This window comes from Ursus maritimus, unplaced genomic scaffold (genome assembly GCF_017311325.1).
Source record: "Ursus maritimus isolate PB19 unplaced genomic scaffold, ASM1731132v1 scaffold_10, whole genome shotgun sequence".
Taxonomy (NCBI): domain Eukaryota; kingdom Metazoa; phylum Chordata; class Mammalia; order Carnivora; family Ursidae; genus Ursus; species Ursus maritimus.
The window spans coordinates 1824956-1846512 of NW_024423344.1; the positions used below are offsets into that span (position 1 = coordinate 1824956).

General features: G+C 35.8%; 1 protein-coding gene across 3 annotated transcripts in view; it reads left to right on the forward strand.

The window, feature by feature from the left end:
- Positions 1-21399, forward strand: part of ZMYM2 (zinc finger MYM-type containing 2) — a 136239-nt gene extending 114840 nt beyond the window's left edge. For all 3 annotated transcript variants that reach the window (XM_040621217.1, XM_040621208.1, XM_040621209.1), the window contains 6 exons: positions 663-831; positions 1071-1222; positions 17458-17572; positions 18457-18708; positions 18978-19098; positions 20529-21399. In XM_040621217.1, the coding sequence (XP_040477151.1) occupies positions 663-831; positions 1071-1222; positions 17458-17572; positions 18457-18708; positions 18978-19098; positions 20529-20721 (1002 nt within the window). In that variant the 3' untranslated portion in view covers positions 20722-21399. The remainder of the gene's footprint in view (positions 1-662; positions 832-1070; positions 1223-17457; positions 17573-18456; positions 18709-18977; positions 19099-20528) is intronic.
- The last annotated feature ends 158 nt before the right edge of the window (positions 21400-21557 follow it).

Sequence of the window (21557 nt, forward strand, 5' to 3'; positions counted from 1 at the left end):
TTTCCCTACAAAGAAAGAAAAAAAAACTGAAAAAGGAGTGAGTACCTGCAGTAGGATAAAGTTGGACTCCTGTTTGACACCATACAAAAATTAACTAAAAAAAATGGGTAATAGATCTAAAATTATGAAACTGTTAAAACATAGGCCTAAATCTTTATTACCTTGGATTAGGCATAGTTCTTCAATATGACACCAAAAGTACAAGAAGTAGCAGGAAAAAACAGGTGAATTAGGTGTACTACATTAAAATTTAAAACTTCTATACAGCAAATAATGCTATCATGACAGTGAAAGGAGCTGAGTGGTCATTCCCCATAAGCTGGAATTACTGGACAGTAAGTTCAGTTTCTCTCTTACATTAATATTTAGACTCCTTTTCAGATTATTTATTATGTCTTATATCTAATTTCTTTCTTATCAGTGACTCTCACAGAAGTTAACATGATTTTGTTATACAAAGTGGTTTATGTAGAAATATGGCATTCCTGGAGATGTATTTCAAGTAACTGTTCTCAGATTCTGGAATACCAGTCAATTCTAAGCATATAAATATATTTCTCTTTTGATTTGCATTCTTCGAGAGATGGCTTACACAAAGTCATGAAATAATACAGGTTTTTTTTAAAAAAAAAAAAGATTTTACAGTGGTGTTTTACTAATAGGGAGCCAAGAGAAAAGCTGTATCAGGATACCAGTCTCATGATGATAGTTCTGACAATTCAGAATGCACCTTTCCTTTCAAATATACGTATGGTGTAAACGCATGGAAACACTGGGTCAAAACTAGGCAACTTGATGAAGATCTTCTGGTATTAGATGAGCTAAAATCTCGTAAGTTGTTCTGATTTTGTTTCTTCTACGTCGTATTTCAAATCAATATTTTTGTTATTAACTACCTTTACTTTTAAAAAAAAACAAATGTAGCTTACAGTATTTTAAGTACATTTAAATATAGCTTTCATTTTCCTTTAAAATTCTTATATGGTATAAATCAATTTTGGAAAGTTTCTTAAAGTGTCTTAATCTTAAGAGTAAATAATAACAATTACTAATTTTTTCTTTCTTTTTAGCTAAATCAGTAAAGTTAAAAGAGGATCTGCTCTCTCACACCACAGCTGAGCTTAACTATGGGTTAGCCCATTTTGTCAATGAGATCCGACGGCCAAATGGAGAGAGTTATGCACCTGACAGCATCTATTATCTTTGCCTTGGAATACAGGAGGTTAGTAATTTGATGGCTACGTTAGAATATAATGTTAATAAGGTTGTTGTAGGGGCGCCTGAGTGGCTCAGTTGGTTAGTTGTCTGCCTTCGGCTCAGGTCATGATCCCAGGGCCCTGGGATCCAGCCCCACATCTGGTACCCTGCTCAGGGGAGAGCCTGCTTCTCCCTCTGCCTACTGTTCCCCCTGCTTGTGCTCTCTCTCTCTCTCTCGCTCTGTCTCAAATAAATAAATAAATAAAATCTTCAAAGAAAGGAAAGAAAGAAAAAGAAAGAAAGAAAAGTTGTAGTATTTTAGAATAGAAAATTGTTAATGTTTCAAGAATATTAAGGGCAGCTTTATGGAACATGATTTCGTGGCTTGCCAAGACAAAAAGAATTTGCTCTATTGAAAATACTGGATATTATAAAGGATTTTCTTAGTTACTTTGTATATAGGTCTTTCTGTTATAATGAGGGATGTTCCTAAAAATCCTCAAGTTCTCCAAAAATGTTGTACCATAATCAAAGAGAATTTATGTGAAAAATGGAATTAGGGTCAGGCGACTTGAAACTAATGCATCTTTTGTAACAGACCTAACAAAGCTGTATATTTGTTACCTTATATATGATAAATCAGGATGGCTTCATTTCTTCTTTACAATTGCAAATAAATGAATTAATATTCTGAGGTATGATCTATATGTGTATATATATTTCCATGCTGATACACGTGTAAACGGAAAAACGGGTTCCTTTGCAAATAGTGGATCTCTTTCCAATTGTACACTTCTCATGTTTCTAAGTTGTTAAATAGGGCATTTACTCATTAGTTCTTTGGAATCATCTTATAAAAGGAGATCATTCTTTGGGTTTTTAGATAAACGTAAACCACATGTCTGCGAATCATAGTCTATTTTCCATAATAAACATAAAGATCAGCTTGTAATTCTGAACAAATTGTTTGGGGTTGAGCCCAGGACCTTGCTTGACATTCTATGTATTTTTAGCAGTGGTAAATGATAGAACGAGATCTTTTTATGTAGAGTTTTGTTTATAGGCCCAGAATTTAATGTTATGCTCCTAACAGGTGGTAGAAACTGAAAAAAATTACTCAGAAAATTAGAATTGTCTTAATTTGTATTTTACTTGTGTTTTCTTTTTTTTTTTTTTAAAGATTTTATTTATTTATTCAACAGAGATAGAGACAGCCAGTGAGAGAGGGAACACAAGCAGGGGGAGTGGGAGAGGAAGAAGCAGGCTCATAGCGGAGGAGCCTGATGTGGGGCTTGATCCCATAACGCCAGGATCACGCCCTGAGCCGAAGGCAGACGCTCAACCACTGTGCCACCCAGGCGCCCCACTTGTATTTTCTTAGAATAGAAATTTGCCTAAGATTATATAAGTGGTAGTGGGGAAATAACACATGGCTATAAATTACTATACGTTCAAAGACTATCACATATTTTACAGTAACAACCTAAAAAATACATAGATTTACTTTTTTTTATTCTTTAGTAGATTTATATGTACCTTGAGCCTCATATTTAGATGGCGATAACAGGTCCACCATTCCAAATCCCAAAATTAGGTTTTCACAAAAACTAATTTGATAGTAAGACCTGACCTGAAGAGTTGTCAAGTTAACTATTTATTACACTTTCTGTTTGATTATCCATAGACTATTAACTATGTAATTCACTAAAAGAAGTGTTAATGTTTCTAAACAAATATAGGGTACTTCCTTAGACCACTCTTGGAATATTATGTAAGTATATACATGCCCTGTATTTCCTCTGTAAAATCCAAAAAATTAAGAATTCTAAAACATATCTGGATACAGTGGGTCTAAGTCAGGGTTTGTAGACCTATGTATGTTTTTCCCCTTTTTTATTATACCTAGTACTAAAAAAGAGTAGAAATAGCAGGTGCCAGATGTAGGTGAAAACATCTCAATAAGCATCAGAATAAGTTATTTATTACATATAAATCCTCTTCAGAGCAAATAGGGGATCTGGGTCTTACTCTGTGTCTTACACCTTTCTGTGCATATGGTAGGCACTCATTGACCTGTATAATTGTCAGTGACTAGTACACAGTAGGTCTATCTATCCAGTTTCCATTGCTTTTTATTGTGTGTACTTACTTAACATGGTAGAGCAATCTTTTTTTAAAAAAAATGTTTATATCATCATCTCAGAAATAGTTCTGTTGTCTAGATCAATCATTTGTAAAAAATGTTGATGAGCATACTAGGATTCTGCCAAATAAACTCAGCAGGAAGGAAGGAGATTGAATTCTAGGCTCTTATTAGTGCTTTTTTTCTCTTAAGACTTTTTTAAAACTCAGGTTAGTTCGCAGGTAGTGTAGTATTAGTTTCAGGGATAGAATTTAGTGATTCATCAGGTGCATATAAATCCAGTGCTCATTGCATCAAAAAAACCCCGTCTCCTCCTTAATGCCCATCACCCAGTTACTCCATACCCCTGTGTACCTCCCTGCCAGCAACCCTCAGTTTATTTCCTATATTTAAGAGTCTCTTACTGTTTGTCTCCCTCTCTGTTTTGATCTTATTTTATTTTTCCTTCCCTTCTCCTATGTTCATCTGTTTTGTTTCTTAAATTCCACATGTGAGTGAAATCATATGGTATTTGTCTCTGACTGATTCCACTTAGCATAATGTGCTCTAGTTCCATCCACGTTGTTGCAAATGGCAAGATTTCATTCTTTTTGATGACTAATATTCCATCGTGTGTGTGTGTGTGTGTGTGTGTGTGTGTGTGTGTACACACACACCACATCTTCTTTATCCGTATTTTGGCTATTGTGGGTAGTGCTGCTATAAGTAATTGGGGTGCATGTGCCCTTTCAAATCACTATTTTTATATCCTTTGTATAAATATCTAGTAGTGCAGTTGCTGGGTTGTAGGGTAGTTCTATTTTTAAATTTTTGAGGATCCTCCATACTGTTTTCCAGAGTGGCTGTACCAGTTTGCTTTCCCACCAACAGTGTAAGAGGGTTCCCCTTTCCCCACATCCTTGCCAACATCTGTTGTTTTCTGAGTTGTTCATTTTAACCATTCTGACAGGTGTGAGGTGTGAGGTGCTATCTCATTGTGGTTTTCATCTGTGTTTCCCTGATGATGAGTGATGTTGAGAATTTTTTCATGTGTCTGTCAGCCATTTGTATGTCTTCTTTGGAGAAATGTCTGTTCATGTCTTCTGCCCATTTCTTGACTGGATTATTTGTTTTTTGGTTGTTGAGTTTGATAAGTTCTTTATAGATTTTGGATACTAGCCCTTTATCTGATACATCATTTGCAAATATCTTCTCCCATTCTGTGGGTTGCCTTTTAGTTTTGTTGATTGTTTCTTTTGCTGTGCAGAGCATTTTATCTTGATGAAGTCCAAATAGTTCATTTTTGCTTTTGTTTCCTTTTCCTCTGAGACATGTCTAGTAAGAAGTTCCTATAGCCAATGTCAGAGACGTTGCTGCCTGTGTTGCCTGTCCTGTAGGATTTTGATGGATTCCTGTCTCACATTTAGCTTTTTCATCCATTTTGAATTTATTTTTTGTGTGGTGGAAGAAAGTTGTCCAGTTTCATTCTTCTGCATGTGGCTGTCCAGTTTTCCCAATACCATTTGTTGAAGAGATTGTCTTTTTAACAGTTGAGGGTCCATTTCTGGGTTCTCTACTCTGTTCCACTGATGAGTCAATTTTTGTGCCAGTCCCATACTGTCCTGATGACAGTTTCATTTTTTTTAAAGATTTTATTTATTTATTAGAGAGCATGAGCAGTGGGGAGGGGCAGGGGAGAGGGAGAAGCAGACTCCCTGCTGAGCAGGGAGCCCTATGCGGGACTTGATCCAGGATCCCTGGGATCATGGCCTGAGCTGAAAGCAGACTCTTAACCAACTGAGCCACCCAGGCGGCCCTGATTACAGCTTTAATAGTACAGCTTGAACTCCAGCTTTGAGTTTTCTTTTTCAACATTACTTCGGCTATTCAGGGTCTTTTCTGGCTCCGTAAATTTTAGAATTGTTTGTTCCAGCTCTGTGAAAAATGCTGGTGTTGTTTTGATAGGGATTGCATTGAATTTGTAGTTGCTTTGGGTAGTATAGACATTTTAACAATACTTGTTCTTCTAATCCATAAGCGTGGAATGTTTTTCCATTTCTTTGTGTCTTCTTCAACTTCTTTCATAAGTGTTCTGTAGTTTTCAGAGTACAGATCTTTTACCTATTTGGTTAGATACCTAGGTATTTTATGGTTTTTGGTGCAGTTGTAAATGGGATCGATTCCTTTATTTTCTGCTGCTTCATTGTTGGTGTATAGAAATCCTACAGACTTCTGTGCATTATTTTATATCTTGTGACTTTGCTGAATTCCTATATCAGTTCTAGCGATTTTTTGGTGGAGTCTTTCAGATTTTCTACAGAGTATCATGTTGTATGTGAAGAATGAAAGTTTTAACTTCTTCCTTGCTAATTGGGTTTTATTTTATTTTATTTTTTCTTGTCTGATTACTGAGGCTAGGACTTCCAGTATTATGTTGAATAACAGTACTGAGAGTGAACATCCCTGTCATGTTCCTGACCTCAGGGGAAAAAGCTCTCAGTTTTTCCCAGTTGAGGATGATATTAGCTGTGAGTCTTTCATGTGTGGCCTTCATGATGTTGAGGTATTTTCCATCTATCCCCACTTTCTTGAGAATTTTTGTCAAGAAAAGATGCTGTATTTTGTCAAATGCTTTTTCTGCATCTATTGAGAGGATCATATGGTTCTTATCCTTTCTTTTATTAATGTGGCATATCACATTGATTCATTTGCGAATGTTGAACCACCCTTGCAGCCTACTTGGTGGTGGTGAATAATCCTTTTAATATACTGTTGGATCCCATTAGCTAGTATCTGGTTGAGACTTTTTGCATCCATGTTCATCAGGGATATTGGTTTCTAATTCCCCTTTTTAGTGAGGTCTTTATCTGGTTTTGGGATCAAGGTAATACTGGCCTCATAGAATGAGTTTGGAAGTTTTCCTTCCATTTCTATTTTTTGAGATAGTTTCAGAAAACTAGGTATTAGTCCTTGCTTAAGTGTTTGGTAGAATTCCCCTGGGAAGCCATCTGGCCCTGCTAGTATCCAGAATCTACAAAGAATTTCAATCGTTGATTGGGAGATTTTTAATTACTGATTCTAATTCTTTGCTGGTTATGGTTCTGTTCAGATTTTCTGTTTCTTCCTATTTCAGTTTTGGTAGTTTATATGTTTCTAGGAATTTATCTATTTCTTCCAGATTGCCTAATTTGTTGGTATATAACTGCTCTTAGTATTCCCTTATAATTTTTTGTGTTTCTGTGGTGTTGGTTGTGAGCTTTTTTCTTTCACTTATGATTGTATTCATTTGGGTCCTTTCTTTTTCTTTTTGATAAGTCTGGTTAGGGATTTATCAACTTTTTAAATTCTTTCAAAGAACCAGTTCCCAGTTTCGTTCATCTGTTCTACTCTTCTTTTAATTATCTTATTTCTGCTCTCCTCTTTATTATTTCCCTTCTGCTGGATTTAGGTTTTATTTGCTGTTCTTTTTCCAGCTCTTTTAGGTGTCAGGTTAGGTTGTATATATGAGACTTTTCTTACTTCTTGAGGAAGGCCTGTATTGCTGTGTACTTCCCTCTTAGGACTGCCTTTGCTGCATCCCAAAGGTTTTGGACTGTGATGTTTTCAGTTTCATTTGCTTCAATTTTTTTTTTTTTTAATTTTCATTAATTTTCTGGTTGACCCATTCATTCTTTAGTAGGAAGTTTTTTAACTTTGATGTATATGTGGTTTTTCCAAATTTTGTCCTGTGGTTGACTTCAAGTTTTATAGCATTGTGTTCTGAAAATATACGTGGTATGATCTCAGTCTTTTGTACCAGTTGAGACCTGATTTGTGACCCAGTATGTGATCTGTTCTGGAGAATGTTGCATGTGCACTCAAAAATAATGTGTATTCTGCTGCTTTAGGATGAAATGTTCCGAATATATCTGTTAAGTGCATCTGGTCCATTTAGTCATTTAAAGCCCTTGTTTCCCTATTGATCTGCTTAGATTATCTGTCCATTGCTGTGAGTGGGGTGTTAAAGTCTCCTACTGTTATTGTGTTATTTTCAATGCGTTTCTTTATTTTGTTATTAATTGGTTTATATATTCAGCTGCTCCCAAGTTGGGGGCATACATATATACAATTGTTAGATCTTCTTGTGGGATAAACCCCTTTATTATGCTATAGTGTCTTTCTTAATCTCTTATTACAGTCTTTGGTTTAAAATCTAGTTTGTCTGATATATAGGGATAGCCACTCCAGCTTTCTTTTGATGTTCATTGGCATGATGATTGGTTCTCTGGCCCCTCACTTTCAATCTGGAGGTGTCTTTGGGTCTAAAATGATTTTCTTTTATGCTTACAAGAGATGTGTCTTGTTTTTTAATCCATTCTGATGCCCTGTGTCTTTTGATAGGAGCATTTATTCCATTTACATTCAGATTAATTATCAAAAGATACAAATTTAGTGCCGTTGTATCACCTGTGAAGTCCCTGTTCCTGTAGATTGACTCTTTCCTTTCTAGTCTTTGTTACTTTTGGTTTCTCTTTCCCACTCAAAAGTTCCCCTTTAATATTTCTTGCAGAGCTGGTTTAGTGGTCACAAACCCCTTTAGTTTTTGTCTTGGAAACCCTTTATCTCTCCTTCTATTCTGAATGTCGGCCTTGCTGGATAGAGTATTCTCGGCTGCATGTTTTTCCCATTTAGCAGGTTGAATATATCATGCCACTGCTTTCTGGCGGGCTAGGTCTCTCTGGACAGGCCTGCTCTAGCCTTATGTATCTTCCTTTATAGGTTAAGGATCTTTTTTCCCTAGCTGCGTTCAGACTTCTATATTTATCTTTATAAGTTTCACAGTGGTATGTCATGATGTTGACTTGTTTTTGTTGAGTTTGAGGGGAGTTCTTTGTGCCTCTTGGACTTGAATGCCTATTTCCTTCTCCAGATTAGGGAAGTTCTCAGGTATAATTTGTTCAAATAAACCTTCTGCCCCTTTTTCCTGCTCTTCTCTGGGACTCCTATGATATGTGTATTATTTCACTTATTGGAGTCCCCAAGTTTACTTCCGTGATCTAATAGTTTTCTTTCCCTCGTCTTTTCAGCTTCATTATTTTCCATAATTTTATCTTCTGTATCACCTCTTCTGTCCTATTCTCTCCTCTGCTCCTTCAGTCTACATTGTGATTATATCCAGTCAATTTGCATCGCAGTTAATAGCATTTTTTTTTTTTTTAATTTTGGTCTGGCTAGCTTTTAGGTCTTTTATCTCTGAAGCCATGGTTTCTCTGGTGTTTTCTATGGTTTTTTTCGAGTCCAGCTAATACTCTTATGACTGTTGATCTAAATTCTTGTTGAGATATATTGCTTATATCTGTTTTGAGCACGTCCCTGCCTGTGACATCTTCCTGATCTTTCTTTTGTGGAGAATTCCTCCGTCTTGTCATTTTGGCTAAGTTTCTATCTTTTGTGTGTTCTGAAAGCTTGTTATGTCTCCTGCATCTGAGAGTAATGCTATATTAAAAAGAGGTCATATACTGTCCAGGGCCTCGTACTTTGGGAAGTGTTTCTGGGTATGGTGTGTGCACTCTGCTGTTGGATTTTGGTTACTCTTTCCCACTGGTCAGTCCTCTGCAGATTTCCTCCTTTCTTCCGGTGGGGAGTGTTTGGACCTTTATCTAGGTGTGCTTTGATTTGTTTGTTGAAAAAAGCATGGAAAAAAGGATAGAAAGAGAAAGGGAAAAAAGGGGGAAAAAACAGAAAAGCCTGCTCCACATAAAAGAGAAAAGGAAAAGGAACGAAAAAAACCAACAATCAAAAAAAATTTACTGTAAGCCTGATTTCAAAGAAAAAGAAAGGAAAAAAATAAAAAGAGAAGAAAAAAGATACCTGATTCAAAAAAAAGAGGGAAAAGGAAATGAAAAAACAAAGTAACAGGCAAAAATCTATTAGCCTGATTCCAGTGGGGGGAAAAATACAGCCTGGTCCTATTTCCACCACAACTGAAGGGGACACTTGTTGTTATTGTGGTTGTTGTTGTTGTTTTATTTTTTAAAGATTTATTTATTTATTTGACAGAGAGAGAGAGACAGCCAGCGAGAGAGGGAACACAAGCAGGGGGAGTGGGAGAGGAAGAAGCAGGCTCTCAGCGGAGAAGCCTGATGTGGGGCTCGATCCCAGAACTCTGGGATCACATCCTGAGCCGAAGGCAGACTCTTAACGACTGAGCCACCCAGGCGCCCCTGAAGGGGACACTTTGAAGCAGTATATGATCAGTAGACTTGGTGCATGTGGTGTGCTGCCTGTGTTGCTCTTCTGGGAGAGATCCCTGCTGTGCTGGCTTGGAGTTAGTCTTGCCCCATTAAAAAAGTATGTGCTGGGCACACGGGGGCAGGGTTTGATGTAAGTGGCTCCCACCTCCACTGTGTTGCTCTCTGAAGTCTGAACATGTTGGTAGGGAGGCTAAAATGATGCCACCCCACTCTCTTGCCCCCAGACAGGGGATCTCACACCCCCTGCTGTTCAAGAAGCCTTCACAGAAAAGTGAGGGCCCTCAGTGAATCTGGTGCCCAGTTCTCTTGCTTTTTATCTTTGGCATGTGGCTGGAATTCAAAACTCCAAATCTTTTTTTTTTTCTTTTTTAAGATTTTATTTATTTGTCAGGGAGAGAGAGAGAACATGCAGGGGGAGCAGCAGGCAGAGGGAGAGGCAGGCTCCCCGCTGAATAATGAGCCCATGCAGGACTTGATCCTAGGACCCAGGGATCATGACCTGAGCCAAAGGCAGATGCTTAATGGGCTGAGTCACCCAGGCATCCCCAAAACTCCAAATCTTAAAGGAGCCGGTATTGCTCAGTTTTGCTCCCTCCTCCAGATTAAAGCCTCAGTGTGCTCTGACTAGTGCCCTTTGTCCCAGAAAAACAGTCCCCTACCTACATAGTGTGTGGAATCTATGGTGTGTCACCATGAAAAGCAGCAACCAGGTTACCCACCCTCTGTGAGCACCTTTGTCCCCTGCCAGTGAAGGGCTGTTTGCTGGCACCTGCAAGGTCTTTTGTCCTTGGAGAGGCAATAAACCCTCTTCCAAATGTACTCCACAAAGGGGAACCATCTCTCCCAATGCAGCAGGAGATCCCTACACTGCTTTGTGCGCAAAACAAAGTTCCTGGGCCAGAACCTTTCTTTTCTCCAGGAGCGCACTTCCAAAACCTCAGAGCTTGAGCTCCATTCACTGTTTGCAAAAAACCTGCATCACTCAGTTTCCCGGGTTCCCCTGTCTGTGGTCTGAGAGGTTTTCTTGTGTGAACCCTATGCCACACTCTCTCAACTTCTCTCTCCCTCTCTCCCTTTTCTCTCCCTAAGGAAAGGGTTCCCTTCCCTCCGGGGCATGGCAACTTTCCTCTCCCCCAGTTTACTTCCACATACCTTGCCATGCTGTCTCCCTCCAACCATGGAGATCCTTCTTCCAATCTTCAGATTGATTTCCTGGGTGTTCCAAGTGATCTGACCTCAATAGAGCTGTGTTCGAGAGATGAGGAAAGCCCAGGGGCCCCCTACTTCTCCATCTGAACTCCTCCTTTTTATTCGTGTTTTAATCCAACTGTGCTTTTTGGTATGTTTTGGGGTTCTGTATAAAATTTCATTTAAAAATGGTTTCTGCTAGAACTTTAGCTTAAAAAACCAGTATCAGATAATATAACTTTAAATTACAGTGTAATAAAAGACAACAAAATGGGGGGGGGGGATCCTCTGTCCTACCCATCTCTAGTCCACTTAGTTCACCTCCCTAAAGTCAAATAGTCTTTCCTCTGTTAGTTGTTTCCTCTGACATAACTTGCATGTAGAAATACAATTGATTTTTGTATATTCATCTTATATTCTCTATATACCAGTTCACTGTTAGTTCTAGTACATGCTTTTTTTTTTCCTGAGAAACTTCTACAGATATAATCATATTGTCTATGAATAAAGACAGTTTTATGTCTTTCTTTCTTATCTGCATGGCTTCTTTTTCTTTATTACGTTGGTTAGGGATCTCAGGCCTCCTCCCTCCTCCCAACATTTAAATGCAAGTGATGAGAGTAGAAACCCTTACCTTGTTTCTAATTCTTGGGAGAAGGTCCTCCACCATTAAGTGTGATGTTGCCTGTAGGTTTTTTGTAGTTTCCTGTTACCAAGTCAAGGAAGTTCTCTTCTGTTCCTAACTGGCTGAAATTTTTTCTTAGGTTTTTATTTTGTTGCTGAGGGGTTCTCCCCCTGCCTTTCTTTTTCTTCCAGATTTTTATTTAAGTTCTAGTTAGTTAATAGTGCTGAGACTTTTTATCATAAATGGTTACTGAATTTTGTCAGCTGCTTTTTCTGCATCTACTGAGACAATCATATGGTTTTTCTCCTTTATTCTATTAATGATGGCATATCAGTTTTCAGATATTAAATCAACCTCAAATTTCTGAGAGACTCCATTTGATAATGATATAGCATCCTTTTTATATTGCTGATTAGACTTGCTAATTTACGGTTAATGGCTTTGCAGATGTTCATGGAGGATACTAGTCCATGTCTTTCCCTGGCTTTGGTATTGGGATAATACCACTGGACTCATTACATGAATTGGGAAGTGTGCCTTCCTCCTGTTTTCATTTGTGGGAATTGGTATTATTCCTTCCTTAAAGTAAAGAGAGTTGTCTGGCTTCCTTATAACCCTATACAGGAAGTTGAATCTCTGAATTGCTTCTTATTGAATGGATTATGTAAATATTAGAACTCCAACTACTGTTAGAGGTTTTAGAGCTAAATGGATTGCATAATGAATGATTATAAAGTATGTCTTTAAGTTGGTTTTTTTTCCAATTTTTTTATTGTGATAAGATAAATATAAAACTTAACTATCTTAATTGTTTCTAAGTGTACAAGTCAGTGGTATTAAGTACATTTGTAATTCTGTGCAAACATTACCACGTCCATCCTGATAACTCTTCATCCTGCAAAACTGAAACTTTTTACCCATTAGACAATAACTCCTCTTTCTCCCCTCTCTCAGCCCCTGGCGACCACCATTCTGTTTTCTGTCTCTGTAAGTTTGACTACTCTAGGTATCTTGTATAAGTGAATCACACAGTATTTCTCTTTTTGTGACTGGTTTATTGTATAATGTCCTCAAAGTTTATCCATTTTGTAGCATGTGTAAGAATTTCCTCCTGTTTTAAACAGGTTCTTTATGTACTAAAAAATGATTCCTCAAAATAATTTTTAACTGCTGAACCCTTCACTTTAAAAATGGTTAAGATGATAGATTTTTCTCATTTTTTTAAACATAATTGAAATTTTTTATTTATTTTTTTCCTTATTCTCATCATTAGACATATTTTCACAGACTTGATTTAATTTTGTAAAAGACTGTATGGTATTTATTAGCAGCTTTAAAAATAATCCTAAAACTCTGTAAAGATAAGCTATCTATAATACCCTTTCTGGAAATCATTGCTGTTTATTGTTACTTCAAGGATGTGTACAGAAATAGAAGCTATTTTTGGAAGGGTGTGTGTATTTATCTGTTGCATTTACTGATTTTGTTCACATCTGACAATAAAAATAAGATAATGTTGAAGAAGTATGATTTTCTTAGATCATGTTTAGAGAAGGAATAACATCTTTATTTGTGAGGACTAAGTCTTATGAATATACATAGGTAGGTATGTAGCCACTTCTGTATTGTATATTGAGAAGTTAAATGTAATTATGGATGTTTAAGTGGGTACTGTATGAAAGGGGAGCATAGCATTTTTTTTCCTCCCTCACAAATATAATAGCTGATTTTCCCCTTAGATAGAATAAGGAGTAATGATTATTGTTAAAAAAAGAAAATTGTATGAAATCCCACAATCATGATTGTTCTTTCATCCACTGTCTTCACACATGTGAATACATGCCCCTCACATCAAATGTATTGTCAGTGGAATTATGGATACTCTTTTCCTGAATCCTCCCCACCTCATCACAGTTAGCTAGATGTATATGCTTCTCTGTGTTTTTTTATGAACATGGCAAAAGATACAGTAGTTTGTCACCTGAGAACGTGGAACCATATTAATCACTTTTGTACTATAGTTTCCTTCCCGCTATTTCCCAGTACATTGTGGCAGTCCCTCTAAGTCAGCTGAACAGGCTTAACTATATTATATTTCATACCACATATAATTTAGTCATTTCAACAATGATGAGCATTCCCTTTGTTTCCTAAAATTTTGCTATTGTAGATAAACAGTGTATATCTTCCTTCTCCTTCTTCCCCAAATCTTACATAATTATCCTAAAGAACTGGTGCTTCTATTTCTATGAGATAAGATTTCTGAAAGGGTATTATTATTGGATCATAAGAAAAGCATATTTTTTACTTTAAAAGATATCACTAGATTGCTTTCCAAAAGGATTGAGGATCTTTTTATATTGGCCATTTGAATTTGCTTTTATGTGAATTTCCCCCTTATCTGTTGGCTTGTTTAATCTCTTTCCATTTGTGAGAATTCCTTGTTTATTCTAGATTGTTATTTTCTAAAAGTTTTTCCTAGATTTCTTATCTGGAGGGGTTATAATTTTTTTTCTTTTTTAAAGAAGAGTTAGAACTCCAGTTACTCAATTAAAAAATACAGTAAATGCACTTATATCTTGTTAATTTGAGTTCAGTATAAATGGGTTTTTTTGTTAGTTAAATTCTGTTAAAATACATACAACATTTTAAAACATATTTAATCTTTCTTGGATTCAAAGGGCCTTAAGAATTTGCCTTATTTTTCATAGCAGTGGTGTAACACATTCAGAGTTTTGCTAATCCTTATTTCATTGGTTTCTTCAGGAAATATTAGTTAAGTGCTTATTGTATGCTGAACATTGGAGTAGATATTGGAGATTACTTTTTTTGACTATTTACTGCTTTCTATGCACTGTGTTAACTGCTTGACGTGTCATTTAATCCTCTCAGCAACCTTATTGTTATTCTCACCATTTTTTTGGTGATGAAGGAAAGTTAAGTAGCTCACCTGAGGTTACATAGCTGATGCATTTTGAATCTGGTAAGCAGTTTGACTTAAAAGCCGTAATATACTCTGCTCAAGGATTTGAAATACATAAACAAGTGGTATTTAAACAATGTTGTTCTCATGGTATGGTATGTTGGTGGCACAGAAGTGGGACTAATTGATTCTAAGGATGTAATCTGAGAAAATAGAACACTGGTGAAGACCTTTAAACTGAGCTTTGAAATAGATGTAGAAATTCTAGGCAGGAAGGATGAAGGAAGAACAATGGCATTCCAAGAAGAGAGAAAAATACATACCGGGTACAGTTTTCCAGAAACTACTTGGCATGGCTAGAATGTAGACTAGGAGTGTAGAGAGCTTTGGGGGTGGGGTGGGGTATGAAGTAGGTAAGAGTCATAGCAAAGGGCCTGTATTCATTGATAAATTGTCTAGACTTCATCTTTTATCCAAGGTGAAACATGAAAAGATTTTAAGCATTTTTAAAGATCATACTCAATATTTTTTTCTTGGAGATATTTTTTCTTGCAGCTGAGGGTTGGCATAATGTTATTGAAATACCCGAGCTGCTGATTTGTAGCTAAATTAATGATGAATTATGTTTACATTGTGCTTTTTGGGTTTGTTTTAAAAGATTTATTTATTTTAGAGAGAGTGTGCATGTGTGTGAGTGTAGGGGGAGGGATAGAGAGAGAGGTAGAGAGAGAATCTCAAGCAGACTCTCCACTGAGGGCAGAGCCCAATGTAACACTCGGTCTCAGGACCCTGAGATCATGACCTGAGCCAAAATCAAGAGTTGGACGCTTAACTGACAGCCACCCAAATGCCCCCTGTGAAGATAATTTTTAATTAAGATTGCTAATCTTCAGACAGGCCTGGCCCAACAGGGCGTTTTCTGAAGGGTTCCTTTCTAGAAGGTGCTGCTGTCTTTGGCGGCTTCTCCTTTGCTTTTGAAAACCAGAAGTTATTGGGCTTTGGTGATTAAGTGTTCATAAATTGTGTACATTCAGTATTTGTAAATGGGGACTGTCTTTAATGGAAAAAACAACCATAATATAGTATTGTTTTGCATACTACAGCAGTGACTCTTAAAGCGTATTCCTTCTGTAACAGTAAGAGCAGCAGATCTCTTAAGTCATCAGGGATTGCCAAAGAAGCCTCTTTAGAAGGACTGAGTATTGGCACATCATTTAGGAGGTACTTGTAGTAGAGCTAAGTTGAGAACCTAAATTTTGGCTTGTTATTGTTAAAGTTCTGAATGTACGTAGAAAGTGCTTTCCCCTTGTTGCTTGACTTATAGCTGAAAATTATTTCAGGATCACTTCCCTCATTTTTTAAAAATTACATATGCTGCTTTATGTTAAGAATGAAAGATGTAAATTGCTGTTCCAAACATGGGGATTTCACTTCTGTGATTGTTTTATATAAGGTGCACTAAATTTACATTTTAAAAACTATCTAGGAACCGTACTTAAACTATTTGTAGGGGTGCCTGGGTGGCTCAGTTCGTTAAGTGTACAACTCTTGATCTCAGGTCTTGATCTCAGGCTGGTGAGTTCAAGCCCCGAGTTGAGTTCTCTGCTAGGCGTGGAGCCTACTTAAAAAACAACAACAATAAAACTAAAAAAACCCTATAATCCCATTAAATAGGTTGAATTGTGAGACTGTATTTTAACCAGTTAATGCTACAATCATAACATTGAGAGTTTCCAGATTAGGAAATGGTAGAATTNCTGCTGACTAACCCAAAAGCAGGGGAGAGGTCTGACATTGTTACTTCATTGATTGCCAGGCACTTGGTTTGCATCCTATTTGAAAGGCATTAGTTAGGAATTTTTGTTCTGCCATTTTGAAATTATGCTGGCTAATCTTCCTTCTGACTAGTAGGACTAATGTTAGATCAGTTCAGATGAATGATATGCTAGTCTGATTTTAGATTAGTACATGGTATATATGTGTGTGTGTATAATTATGTGTGTATACAGACACACATAATTAAGAGAATCTTTAAAACATTTTTTTAATTTAAAGATTTTATTAGAGAGAGTGCGCGTGTGTGCATGCTAACTCAAGTGTGGGTGGGGTGCAGAGGCAGAGGAAGAAGCAGACTTCCTACTGAGCAGGGAGCCCCTCCATGGGGCTTGATTCCAAGACCTTTTATACTCAATGTAGTCACAGCTAACATTGGATGAAAATCTGTCCTCCTGGTTGTTTTGTATTTGTTGTATCTGTTCTGTGTGGGCTTTTGTGTTTTGTTTCGTTTTTCTTTCTCTGCTTTCTTTTGAATTAGTTATTTTTCTATGATTCTGTTTTATCTCCACTATTGGTTTATTTATGCCTCTTAAGTTTTTTTGTAGTGGTTGCCCTAGGGTTTATAATATGCATCTTCAGTTCATTATCTACCCTCAAAAATTATTGTACCTCTTTATGTATAATGCATGAACCTTACAATAGTATAAATTTCCCAATTCCTGCCTCCCATTCTTTGTGCTTTATTGTGATATATTTCGCTTTTGCATTATTTTATTTTTAGATTACATTGGAGATGGACTTTGCAAACTTTAGTGTTTAAATCATTCTTTAACAACCCTCACTGTTAAGGTTTGTCATAGTAAGTTATTAGAGTCATAAATTCGTATGACTCACAGGAGTTTAACAAAGAGAGGCAATAAGTAAACAAGTGTTCACCTAACAAAGAGTGCTAGAAGAGATCCTCAGACAGCTGCAGAGTAACATTTCATCCCATCTGTACCATTCAGAATTTTTCTTTAATCATTAATAATTTAGTTACTCTTACTGGAAAGTCTAATTTTGTTTTCTCCATGTGCTATATAATTAACATTGGGGCCAGATATTCTGTTATTTATCTGACAGACTGAAGAATTCTCCCAGTTCTTACATTCTGGATTCTTGGGGGTGTGTTTCAGCTTTGAGTTTTTTAGGCAACAGAGTAATTGGTAACTTGGATTGTTTATGATTTCTAGATAATATGGATAAAGCCAGTAATCTCCCATGTTGTATTAGTGTGCATATTTATTGTAAACATAAGATTTCTTTCTTTCTTAAGACATACAGAATATAAGTAATATGTTCACTACCTATAATTAGCTTATTTTCCTTCAAGAAACTTTTTTTTTTATTGCAGTACTTGTGTGGTAGTAATCGAAAAGACAACATATTTATTGATCCGGGATACCAAACATTTGAGCAAGAATTGAATAAAATACTCCGAAGTTGGCAACCCAGCATACTTCCAGATGGTAATGCTCTTTTATTTTTTATCTTATTTTTTAAAAAGATTTATTAATTTGTTTTAGAGAGAGTGTGCGGACATGTGGGGGGAGGGCGTTGGGAGGGAGGGAGAGGGAAAGAGAATCTCAAGCAGACTCTCCCGCGGAGTGTGGAGCCTGATGCAGGACTCCATCTCATGACCCCTCATGAGATCATGACCTGAGCTGAAATCAAGAGTCAGATGCTTAACCAACTGAGCCACCCAGGTGCCCGGGTAATGCCTTGTAAATAAAAGTGTTGCTAACTTGCTACTGGGATTTTTATTTTTAAAAATAGTATATTAAAAATAATTAGGAAATAATTAAATTAGCATATTTTTCAGTGTACTTATTCATGAACTCATCTGTTCATCTTATTGAATTAGAAATGAATGTAGTTGATGACTACTGTTTATGAAGAAATTTGTAGTAAATGTGACCAACTTTCTCTGGAGTAAGACACTGGATGTTTGTTTCTTAAGCCCTCCAGGGGATATTGTGATGTAAATTTCTCTAAGAAATCTGTTCTAGATGTGTGAAGAAAATGTGTTTGTGAATCAAAATCGCCAATTTTTTTCAGGAATTCTGCAGATTTAAATTCCTTTCTGACCACTGTTTGCTTGTCCTACAGAAGAACAGAGGCAAACATCTAGTCCCTTACTCCAGAGATGCTAGTTTCATAGTCTGGTGTGTTCCCTAGCCTCTTTTCTTAAAGAGCTACATAGGTAATTCTGAAATTCATTCCAGTTTTAACCTGGTGTGAATGGAGAATTGAAATAGGTTTGTTCTTGAATTAACTTTATTTTTTTCTAGATGGTTAAGTGAAAATTGTTTTATTTATTGTAATTCTTTAAAAATATTTCTCTCTATTTAAGGGTCAATATTTTCTCGAGTTGAAGAAGATTATCTCTGGAGGATAAAACAACTAGGATCACACTCTCCAGTAGCTCTTCTGAATACCCTGTTCTACTTTAACACTAAGTATTTTGGCCTGAAAACAGTGGAACAACACTTAAGACTTTCCTTTGGCACTGTATTTAGGCAATGGAAAAAAAATCCTTTAACAATGGAAAACAAAGCATGTCTTCGATACCAAGTGTCTTCCTTATGTGGAACAGATAATGAAGGTAGGGTGACATTTTTATTTTTGGATCATCTGTGGCAGGGATAACCAAACTTTGCCTTAGTAAAGACTACATTGGGTCACTTGTTAAGAATCTAAGGACTGCCATTTTCATAAAATAACTTATATCTTCTTAAAACATCTTAGTGCATTTTATTTGAAAAATTGTGAATTACCAGAAGCCACATATTTGTTACAATAGATACTAGGAGTGAATAATGCTCTTTCTTCAAGATTAGTCTTAAGACGTTTATGTGATTTTTATTTTTTAAGATAAAATTACTACTGGAAAAAGAAAACATGAAGATGATGAGCCAGTATTTGAACAAATTGAAAATACAGCCAATCCTTCTAGATGTCCTGTGAAAATGTTTGAATGCTACTTATCTAAAAGGTAGGTGTTAATGATATTTAATTTTTTTAAATGGTAATATAGGTTAGTTGCCTTGAATTTAACATTACCAAGAGGTGACTTTTCTTCACTGAAAAGTCTGGTTTTTCTTTCTCTTCTCACATCTAATGTTTGTAGTCTCATTATGATAAAATACCCAGCTTATACTTCATACTTCAGGATTCAAACATATGTTAAGAAATTGTTGTCTACTAATGAAATTACTACCATTATTGTCATCTTTTAAATTACAGCAATCCCAATGATTATATAAAGCACTGGGCACAAACTGTTTTTGTTAAGGATCAGATAGTAAATATTTTAGGCTTTTTTGGGCTATAGAGCCTCTGCTGCAGCTGCTCCATTCTGCTGTTGCAGCCAGAAAGCAGCCATATACTAAATAAATGGTCATATAAAATTTATTTATTTATAGTATATAGTTTTGTGCTATAAAACTTGACACAAACAAGTGACGAGCTACAACTTGCCCACCCCCCTGGTGAAAAGGTATGTTCAATGTAGAATGTATAGGTGAAGATGAAAATGAAGTACTTAATAAGAAAAAATGTTCCTTTAAGAACGTCTAAAAGATAATAGTGTTCTAAAAGTACATTACTTTTCAACAATACTACCACTTTTCCCCCTTAATCTAATACCAACAGACATTTTAGAAAATTTTAAAAATTTTAAACCAGTGAAATGTTTAGAGATCATAAATTTTATGCTTGTCTATTGCTATAAAGCAATATGTACTCTTCAATGTTCAAAGGGTTAGTTTGAACTATAGATAATAGTTTACATATTATCTTATGTAAAGTTTTACAAATTATAATTGGGCCCCCCAGTTAGTTCTTAAGAACTCATAAAAGCAATGGTGTCATCTTTGGATAATAGTAATATTTCTGACAATGGTTTGGGGTGGCCCTATTTGGCTGCAACAGTGTCAGACCTTCCAGTGGTAGTAACTATTAAAATCCCTATCTTATTATTATCTTGTTGGTATTTTAAAAGTTAAAGTTTCTATTGTATAATGCTATTAGGTAATTTTATGAGCTACCATATTTCATCAATTTTAACACATTTTTCAGATTTTACTATCTCTGAAACTGGGGTACATGTAATGATCGATACATCTTAAAATTATAATTGGCAGCATTTTACTTGTTTAGTGGCAGGTTAAAATATTGTTTCTATTGATGATGTTTTGGACTCAGTGAAATACAGAGTTTACATTATGGTGGGAAAATAATCTTTCATCACAGAAATTAACATTCAAAATACCTTAATGATACAATATTTAATGTAAGTAATGAGATGTGGTCTGACCACATAATATTGTTGGTAGTCATGGAATTATTTTTGGAAGAAGAAAAGAAAGTTGTGGGGAATTTTGTATATATACTATGAAATTGACTTTCTCCTTTCTCCCAAAGTCCACAGAATCTTAATCAGAGAATGGATGTTTTTTATTTGCAACCAGAATGCTCTAGTTCTACAGATAGTCCTGTCTGGTACACATCTACTTCACTGGACCGAAACACCTTGGAAAATATGCTTGTACGGGTTCTTTTAGTAAAAGATATTTATGATAAAGACAATTATGAACTGGATGAAGACACAGACTAAAAAGGAACGTTTCAGAAGCAATCGGGATAAAACAGCATTAGATAGTCATGCTGCTAGATCTTTATTATGGAAAACATTTCAAGTTTACTCCTTCTGTTTTGAGTTTTGTAGCAGTGTACCCATACTGGGTATTACCATGTAAATAATCTGTGAGTGAAAGTTGCCATTATTCTATGTAGTGGTTTTAGGATACTTAACAAATACATTCAGATTCTTTTTTTATTATTATTTATTTGATTAGGTATGTTTGTAACTTTTTACATTACAAAATACGAATGAGAATGTGCCATGTATAATTTTTTCTTGTAGTAAGAAACATCCATATTGCACAACTCTACTGTTGCAAGGCTTCCTTGAAAGGAGGCAATTTTACTGGGTTCTTGACCAGATGGTTGTGTATGGGTAGCACTACTAAAAGTTTAGAACTTGCAGTGTCTTTCAAATTTTTAAAATAAACTGTAAACTAATAGGCTGGGTTTTTTGTTTTGTTTTTTGGGGGTTTTGTTTGTTTTGTTTTACATTTCAGTTACTGAAGCCTTACAAGGTTATGTAGAGAGATACCATCTTCTGTACCAAAAATAGACAAGAGAATGCTGTCAATATTGGTGTACTGTAATGTGAATCTATACTGGTGAAAACAACTTTTTCTTCCCCTTATTAAAACCTTAGTGTCATTTTCTCATTTGTGGCTTTCTGCATCATCCCAGTCAATAATAATAATAATAATAATAATAATAATATATGTATATATATGTATGTATATATGTATATGTATATATATATATGAAGAATGATGTTGAAAACATGATCACTGAGACATTTTCTTTATAAAAGTG